We start from the raw sequence: 9,464 nt of genomic DNA, 5'->3' as shown, positions 1-9,464 counted from the left end.
AAACCAAATTTCATCAAAATCGGACAAAAATGACTCAAGTTATCGCGTTAACCGTCGTTCATATATAACTACACTAATTTGAACAAATAGTGGTTTTGGCCTCTGGGGACATCAAAATGAAAAAGTACATTGGTCCTAAGCCCAGGACTTACCATGCCACCTATGTTAATAGCTACTTCCCTGTAAGGAAATATGTTAAAAGTATTAAAACGTAAAAATTAAGAATTAGATAACAGAAGATATGAATAAAATTTATGAATACGTTATCTTTATAACTTTTTGTAACCAGTAGATAATTTTATATCCAATGGAACCAGATACTTCTACAGGTGTGAGAGCGCTATGGGTGAATAGAACAGTTAGTCAAAAGATAAAATATTTGCATTGCAACAATCAGACTGCTGTAGTGTCACCTGGCAGAGAATCAAGAGCTATTTCCGACCAGAGACCAGTCTCTTCGTCAGCATGACTACTCATCAGTCTCTCATGTTTTGTTGTTTTTATCTTTGAAATGTCACCCTTAGAAAAACTTTTTTATGTATTGGTTTTACTTGTGTGTTTTTTCTCGATTTGTACGTCTGAATCAGATTGGAGAGCACGTGAGTATTTGTTTTACGTCATAAAACATTTTTGAGGAAAATAGTGTGTAGGCTAGATTAATTGTATTTATCAGGTACTGTAGTTTTAGATAATACATCGAAAGTGTTTATAGTTGGCTGTACAATATTTTGTAAACTTTTACAACTTTTTTGTGATTTATTGACAATACTAGTCCATTGTATTCCTTTACATCTCGCAATATTAATTTGAATGCAATAAAACTATTTTGCATTGTAGAGTATTAGTTTTAAGTAAGTAATTAGTTTGTCAAGTTTCAAGAACTATGGGCCTCGTATTTTAAGCAACCATTCAGTGGATGTATTTAAAGCAACAAATGGTGGCCACATTTAAGTGTAGGTACCTATTAATTATGTAAAACAATTTTTCACCACACTATGATGTTTTTAGCTTTTTTACATACATTAATTGGTGGCTGAACGCTACATTTTGCTGGCCATGCCAGCTGTCATTGTCATTTGGGGACTGAGCAGGTTTTTACATCTCTAGGGCCGCAAAATCAGCTGTAAGCTTACATTATAATACACATTCAGAATCCATAGCATTGTAATAGAATTGTTTTATTGTCACCTAGCAACTATTTATTATTATTTTTCCTACAATCACCCGACAAAGTTGGCTTCCTTGTACTGTTTATAGTACAGAAAGCTGCTAGTTGCTGCATATTTATACTTTGCCGCACAGTTTATACTTTGTCGTACGGTTTATACTTTGCCGCACATCAAAATTCCAACGAAACAACACAAAACAGCGTGGTTCTATTATGCACGTAATCCGTGTACGCTTGGAAATAGGTTGGCAACACTTAAAGATAATAATACTATGAGCAGCTGATTGACTATTATAACTACGATTTAACCTGTCATTTCGTGTTTATAGTTTCGGTTTTTCTGAACTTTCTGGACTTTTCTTTTAAACGTTTTTAAAACATTCCTACGATCTTAATAAACAAGAAAATACCTTTAAAGCATTTTTTTAGGCGCGGAAACCACTTCAAATTACAAAAACATACGGAACTATATTTTTAAAACGCGGAGCACATTTCTTGCCGAGGAAAAATAGCGGAGTGATACGGACCGCGGGTACTACTTTCTCTAGGGCACCATTTGTGTTGCCAGCTGAACCTAAAAACATGTTGTATAGTGTTTGAAAGACTAATTATTTATATGCTTTATAGTGACTGTAGGAAAAATATAATGTGTAACACGAGTGAAAAAGGCCTTTGCTGCACTCGAGATCATTCCGCACGAGCCGCAGGCATGTGTAAACATTGCTCTAGTGTGCAGCAAAGTGCCACTTTCACCACTAGTTACACAAATAACTATTTGCTGATTCTTTAAATTATTTTTTCACATAACCTTAAAGTTGAATTGACTATCAGTGTGCAGTGCATTAGTATTGTGGTGAATAGTGGTAATATAGTAAAGTGTGGTGAAAAATTGCGTTTGTACCACGGACCGAAATGGTTTTGCAGCTCTCGATCGTTTTAAGTTTGAGACTTTGTCTCGAACTTGAACACTATCTTGAGCCGGCAAAACCTCATTTTCGGCCCTAGGTACGAAATATACTATTTAACCCGAATAGTTCAAAATATTTTATTTTTCCAACTATTATTTTTTCTAAGCCCTAAGATTTGTTTACGTCAAACAAATGGAACAAAATGAATTCTCACATGGGCTTAGTATTTTTTCCTAAAATTTACTATTATTAGGGAAGTAAAGTAATGGGATATGCCATTATCAGTGTTTGATTGGTAAATCTTTGAGACGTTGTTTGTCTGCAGATACTCGGAAGTACGGAGAAGCATGTGTCAATCATGATGAATGCATTGACTTCCGCATGATCTGCCCACAACCTGAGGCTACGTGTCAATGTGATCAGTAAGCCTCTCAAGTATAATTGCTCAAATAAAACTAACTCTATCACTGTTGGGTATTTTTTAGTAGCCTGGATACTAATACAGTAGATTAAACACACCCCCTATTGGATTTATAATACTTATGGATAAGCTAAATGCAGTTTTACTATACATATTGAGTAACACTTATTGGTATTTATGTGTATATTTCAAACTTCATATAAATTTTTTTCTAGCAGTGACAGTACAGTAGATTCCCTCTCATTCAGACACCTTTGGACCATATTTTAGTCTGAATTAAATTAAAATTGAAACCACCAAAAGTAGGCTAATAATTTTGTAAATGAACAACTAAAAATATTAATCACTGAATGTTCAGTCATCTGGTGAGAGCCGCGTTAGCCTACACTAAAAAGCATTTTGTACCAACTTGACGAGGCTCTCACCGAAAGACAGAGAATTCAGTGAATGATGTGATTGAATTTGTGAGTCATGCGATAAAACAAAGAGTTTTCTGTAGTAATGCATAGGCAGTCGTCTAACCCCAAAGGTGTATCATGCTCGATCAATATTTTAGCATCCTAATGTTATGGCTATAGAGCTCGTGTTAAAAAACTTTAATTTTACATAAACAAAAAAGAGTTTTTATAAGGTTTACTAATCCGTAAAGAATTTCTCCAACTATAAAGGGACTGCAATTAAAGTAGTCTAATAACTTTTCCAGATTCCACGACTGGATCGAGTTAGATGCTTACACCTCTGAATGTGTGCTCAATGAAACAAGACTGCGAACGTTTTTGGCAAAGCAAGAGGAAACCAAACATGAAGGTAAAGAAAACAATTGGAATGCAGTTAGTTGACAAAACCAAAACATTCATGATATCAAAATGACTGATAAGACACTCTCTTGTATATTTGACCCCGTTGTGGATTAGCGAATGAGGACAATATACATATGTTAGTCATGTTTTGTATTTTAAAATTGGATTTTAATTTACCACACTTGAACCACTTGTGACTTGTACCATGTTTTTGACTGTTGCTAGATGAGTTGTCCGAAGAGGCTCACAACTTATTCCTCTACCTTGGACTGTCTGGAATCGTAGCAATCTCGTTCGGAATCCTGCTGACCCTCGCCTGTGTTATATTTGTATTCACGTAACGATGTTCAATTTTATATGTGGAAATATAACTTTTTTTGCCTTCAGCTTTTTACATCCCCTCCTCCACTCCATTTAAATATAAAGTGATTTAAGTTAGTTTATTTGATCAGTAAATTAGGGATCAAGATGATGGTACTGAAACAAGTGATTCAAAACTTTGTAACTTGTCTACCATAAAATAGCCTACCCACAATGGTAGTTTAAATTCCATAATTTTTGTAATCAAGAAAATGTATAGAGTAACCCTCATGAAAATAGACAGCTTGCAACAGCTGTTTAAAGCACCTAATGTATTTTATAAAACATTTTATATACTATATAGATTACTGTAACACCTGTGTCTAAGGAACATGTCCACCTTAGTCACTAACAAGACTACAAGATCCCGCCACTCATATTTGGGTTAAAATACGCACAGTGGCGTCCCCATCAAATAATTGATTGATAATTTGAAATATTGATCAAACCTGGCTGAACCAAATTTAAGGGCACTATAGCCTACTTTATGTTTTGTTTAAGTAGGCTATATTTCATACCTCTCGTATATTTTGTAATTGACCATTTCTAACTAAAAAACAATAGTATGCCGGGTGAAATACAGTACATTCGAGTTTTAACATAAAACCTTAATTTTTTTTATTGTCAAGAAATTTAACATGAAACCAATTTTTGACACAGCTTGGCCCTCATGAGCAAACTTTTTGTAGATCTTTTTGAATCTTGAAAACATAAATTAATAGAATTTTTCCAGATTTTATTATAAGATTATTTACAAACAAAAAAACATTCTGAAAGTGGAAAATTAATACCGAATTAAATTTTGACCTAACAGCTGAGTTGAAATATTTCAATATACATAAGTGATGTGCGAATTATTGTGTGAATGGATTTTCAGTGTTGACAAACATTTCCCATATCACTGTTTTAAATCATATTATTGTCATTAAATTTTCATGATTAGTTAAATTAGTACTTGATCAAAACAAAAATAGTTTTTATTTTGCTTAATTTAGAAAAAAAGTATTGAACATTGTTTAGTGAAATCAGTCCGTAATCAAACAATGATAAACAGAGCTGTGTAAAGGTTAAGGTTGCAGTCATTGTCAATCAACTACAGTTCTTGCTGTGAATATTCATTGGGCAAAGGAAACATTTATTGGTCAACCAAATGGTATGTAACCTATCTTTACTCGTATTTTAAAAGATAACACAACCAGAATTGGGGCTAATTATAAAAAAGATTTTCAGCTTCAAGTTTTAATATTGTTACTGTTCAAATATTTCAAATATGTTTTATTTTTATCTTTAATTTTTGCTTTTACAATGAATTTTAACCTTTATGAATACTTTCAACCCATATGAAAATTTAAAAATACTAACACTGTACCGAATACCGATACATAGCAATTTTAGAAGAATTTAAATAAACTATTCCAGCCAATCAAACAACAATTTTGTACAGTAGTATCCACTCGAATTATATAATTTCATCCTCTACTCAAATTATATTCAGAGTGCATAACCACAAAAGTATTGTTGTAGTAGAGACATTATTTAATTGTACGTCACAGTCCCTGGTCATATCCTGGAAATCACATTAAACATTATTTGTTGTGTTTATACACTAAGCAGTAAAATCATAACAGATTTGCTTTGAATCTGCTATTAATCTTTTATTTTCTAACGATAATGTCCAGGTTTTTAGACAGAAACATTGAAAACTCTTTTGATGATCCCTAATAGAAACAGCCTGTGGCTACATGGTTTTGCCATTAATTTGAATCTGCTAATTACTGTCTCAACTATACTTTAAATGTTAAAATTATCATATGATCAGCTGACTGTTTGTAAACTTTATATTTGATTTTATTGTAGTTCTTTCTTAATACAAAAGTGTTTCAATGTTATAATCTCTTCTTTTAATTAACTTATTTTGTGTTAGTATATTTATATAAGGCACAAGCCTTATTTGGTGACCCCTTACTGTACTTTTTATTGTCATTAATTCAATTGGACCATAATGAATAATCAAGATTCTACTCCAACTCCTAGTACACCAGAGGCTTCACAAATCTCAACAATTCAAGTGAAAATTCCACCATTTTGGTCAAAAAATGTTTCACTTTGGTTTCATCAAATTGAATGTCAGTTTTCTCTTCATGGAATTTCAAAGGAAAGAACTAAATACAATTATGTAATGAGCTCACTGGACAATGAAGTTGCAAGTCACCTTTCGGATTTTATTACCAAACCTTTGTCACAAACTCCCTACTCTGACTTAAAAGAAAGGCTCTGCTCAGAATACGAAATTTCAGAAAATGCCAAACTAAAACAACTGACAACAGAAGTTTTTCTCGGAGATAAGAAGCCGACAACTCTTCTTCGTGAAATGAGAACCTTAGCAGGCACACAGGTAACTGACAGTTTTTTGAAAGTTATTTTCCTACAACGTCTACCTAGTCACATTCGTACTGCTCTAGCTGCTTCTCAAACCAATTCTCTTGATGACTTAGCTAAATTAGGTGACCAAATAGCTGAACTATCAGCTGTCGACAACTACGTTTGTGCTCAAGGAGATGTTGCGCAATCTAGTGATCGGATTGCCAACTTAGAAAAACAAGTCAGCGAACTAACTCAGTCTATTGATGGACTTCTTAAGTTAAGTAAACGCAACTTCCCAGTCAAACATAAGAACAATTACTATCCTAAAGAGAGAAATGATCAAGGTGAAATTTGCTGGTATCATAACAAATTTGGTGAAAATGCTAAAAAATGTGTTCAACCTTGTTTGTTCACACCAAAAAAGAATGCACAACAGGAAAACTTCCTGCCCCGTCACTAAATGCGGCTCAGGATGACAGGGGCTTTCAATCTCGCCGCTTATTTGTAACCAACTTACCCTGTGGTCGTAAGTTTCTCGTGGATTCTGGAGCAGACATATCTGTTTTGCCTCTCACAAACAAAGACAAATGTGCTGTAAGTAATAGACAATTATATGCTGCCAATGGTTCTGTTATCAAAACGTACGGTAAACAAGACATAAAACTTGATCTAGGCTTGAAAAGAAAGTTTGTCTGGTCTTTCATAGTTGCAGACGTAACCCAACCCATAATTGGCGCAGATTTTTTATCACATTATGGTTTACTTGTTGATATCAAAAATAAAAGACTAATCGATAACAGGACTCAATTATCTGTTATTGGAATTCAAAAACTTTCAAATCAACAATCTGTATTGGTTCTTGACCCAAAAGGTAAATACTCAAAACTTATCAACCAATATCCTAATTTACTGAAAGAAAATCCTAATTTTCAAGTTTCACAGGACACAGTTTTTCACTCAATTCAGACAACAGGTCAGCCTGTGAACTTTAGAGCTAGACGTTTATCTCCAGAAAAACTTGCGGTAGCTAAAAATGAGTTTCACAAGATGGTTGAGTTAGGCATTTGCAGACCTTCAAAAAGCTGTTGGTCCAGTCCACTTCATTTAGTTCCCAAAACTGATGGTACATGGAGACCTTGCGGGGATTACCGTGCCCTAAATGCAAAAACAGTTCCTGATAGATATCCTATACCTTATTTGCATGATTTTAACAGCCAGTTAAATGGAAAAACTATATTTTCTAAAATTGATCTTGTTCGGGCTTTTCATCACATTCCAGTAGCTCCTGATGACATTCCAAAAACTGCTGTCATAACGCCTTTTGGATTATTTGAATTTCTAAAAATGCCATTTGGATTAAGGAATGCTGCACAAACTTTCCAGAGATATATTAATTCTCTTTTGCATGATCTAGAGTTTACCTTTTGCTACTTAGATGATATTCTAGTAGCATCCTCCTCAGAAGATGAACATATTAATCACTTGCAAACTGTTTTTGATAGACTTAATAAGCATCACATTAATATTAATACGTCAAAGAGCGTATTTGGCGTGACTGAGATCTCTTTTCTTGGTTACACAGTTTCGAAACAAGGAATTTCTCCTCTTCCTGATAAAGTTGAAGCTATTGTTAGTTGCAAACTTCCTGAAACCATTCTTGAGCTTCGTAGATTCCTTGGACTTATAAACTTTTACAGAAGTTCACTTCCTAACGCAGCTGCTATTCAGCAACAACTATTTGATTTGTGTAAGGGTACACATAAGTCTGATAAACGAAAAATAATTTGGACTTCAGAATCTAAGAAAGCTTTTGAGGATGCAAAGGGCCAGCTAGTCAATGCCACACTTCTAGCACACCCATCTCCTGATGCTCCTTTAGCTCTCATGGTCGATGCATCAAACTTCGCTATAGGTTCGTCTCTCCACCAGATTTGTAATGGAAACTTTGAACCTCTTGGGTTTTTCTCTAAATCCCTTACAACAACTCAACAAAAATACAGTACCTATGACAGGGAACTCCTGGCTGCATACCTATCTGTGAAGCACTTCCGTTATCTCCTTGAAGGGCGAAGTTTTGTTATATATACAGATCACAAACCTCTATCTTTTGCCTTCAATAAACCCTCTGATACATCTAGTCCAAGGCAATTGCGTCATCTAGACTTCATTGGACAGTTCACTACCGACATAAGGTATCTTCCAGGAAAACAAAACATTCCTGCTGATTTCATGTCAAGAATAAGTGCTATTAACCTACCTTCATCTATATCATTTGAACAAATTTCTGAAACTCAATCTCAAGATGCTGAACTTAAAAATCTGAAGTACTCAAACACAACTTCTTTGATATTCAAAAATATTTTACTTCCTAATGGCTCAGAGCTGTGTTGTGACACAAGTACTGGAAGACTACGACCGTTTATTCCTCAGCAGTTCAGAAAACAGTTATTTGACTCCCTTCACAACCTGGCACATCCTGGAATCAAAGGATCTCTGGACCTTATTAAACAACGTTTTGTTTGGCCTTCCATGAATAAAGATGTCAGACTTTGGGCCAAAGCATGTGTAGCTTGCCAGAAATCAAAGGTTTGGAAACATACTACTTCTGAGATTGGAGCTTACAACAACATAAATGGACGTTTTTCTCACATTAATGTGGACATAGTTGGACCCTTGCCACCTTCTCAAGGATTTACGTACTTGCTAACTATCATAGACCGCTTTACACGATGGGTCGAAGCAACGCCTATCAAGGATATTACTGCTGGAACAGTTGCAGAAGCACTTCTTTCTACCTGGATTGCTAGATTTGGAGTTCCTCAAAACATTACTACAGATAGAGGAAGACAATTCGACTGCAATTTATTTCAGGAATTAACAAAACATCTCGGTATCCATCACATTAAAACTACAGCGTATCACCCTGAAGCTAATGGAAAGATCGAGAGATGGCACCGACATCTGAAATCTGCATTAACGGCTCAACTCACATCTAACTGGACACAGACGTTACCAATGGTTCTACTGGGACTAAGATCTTATATTATTCCAGAACACAACGTTACTGCTGCAGAAATGACACTAGGTCAGTCCATCAGACTGCCATGCGATCTTTTTCAAACTACAGAAGATACCTCAACAAATGTTCCTGATTTAGTGTACAATCTGAAAAGAAAAATGAATGATCTCAAACCAATAGAAGCCAAATACCATTCTTCTAAGAAGGTCTTTGTTCATCCAGAATTAAGAACATCCAACCATGTTTTTGTTCGTCATGATTCATCCCGAAGACCGTTGCAAGCTGTCTATGATGGTCCTTACCAAGTGGTTTCGCGATCTGACAAGTGGTTTACTATTCTTACTCCACGAGGACCTACGTCGATTTCTATTGACCGACTCAAACCGGCATTCCTCCTTCAAGATTCTATGAACGGTACGACCAT

The 9,464-nt window shown here is 34.9% G+C and overlaps 1 protein-coding gene across 1 annotated transcript; it reads left to right on the top strand.

Annotated features, from left to right (window-relative positions):
- The first annotated feature begins 429 nt into the window (after positions 1-429).
- On the top strand, positions 430-3,683 carry LOC128987448 (uncharacterized). Its single transcript, XM_054408294.1, has 4 exons — positions 430-599; positions 2,402-2,498; positions 3,201-3,304; positions 3,523-3,683. The coding sequence occupies exons 1-4, from the start codon at positions 512-514 to the stop codon at positions 3,636-3,638; spliced, it is 405 nt and encodes a 134-aa protein (XP_054264269.1). The 5' UTR covers positions 430-511; the 3' UTR covers positions 3,639-3,683.
- Positions 3,684-9,464: the final 5,781 nt, after the last annotated feature.

This window comes from Macrosteles quadrilineatus, unplaced genomic scaffold, assembly GCF_028750875.1.
Source record: "Macrosteles quadrilineatus isolate MER2022 unplaced genomic scaffold, UCM_ALF_1.0 Scaffold_2__2_contigs__length_208266976, whole genome shotgun sequence".
In the NCBI taxonomy this organism is placed as follows: Eukaryota; Metazoa; Arthropoda; class Insecta; order Hemiptera; family Cicadellidae; genus Macrosteles; species Macrosteles quadrilineatus.
Note: the sequence above shows the minus strand (reverse complement) of the source record. Positions and strands in the feature narration are given on the sequence as shown.

What these genes read in the sequence shown, in the direction of transcription:
- LOC128987448 (XM_054408294.1), top strand. Translation starts at nt 512, where the DNA reads ATGTCACCCTTAGAAAAACTTTTTTATGTATTGGTTTTACTTGTGTGT. An exon ending in GCTACGTGTCAATGTGATCA is followed by an intron (nt 2,499 to 3,200) that starts GTAAGCCTCTCA and finishes TAACTTTTCCAG; the next exon opens with ATTCCACGACTGGATCGAGT. An exon ending in AGAGGAAACCAAACATGAAG is followed by an intron (nt 3,305 to 3,522) that starts GTAAAGAAAACA and finishes GACTGTTGCTAG; the next exon opens with ATGAGTTGTCCGAAGAGGCT.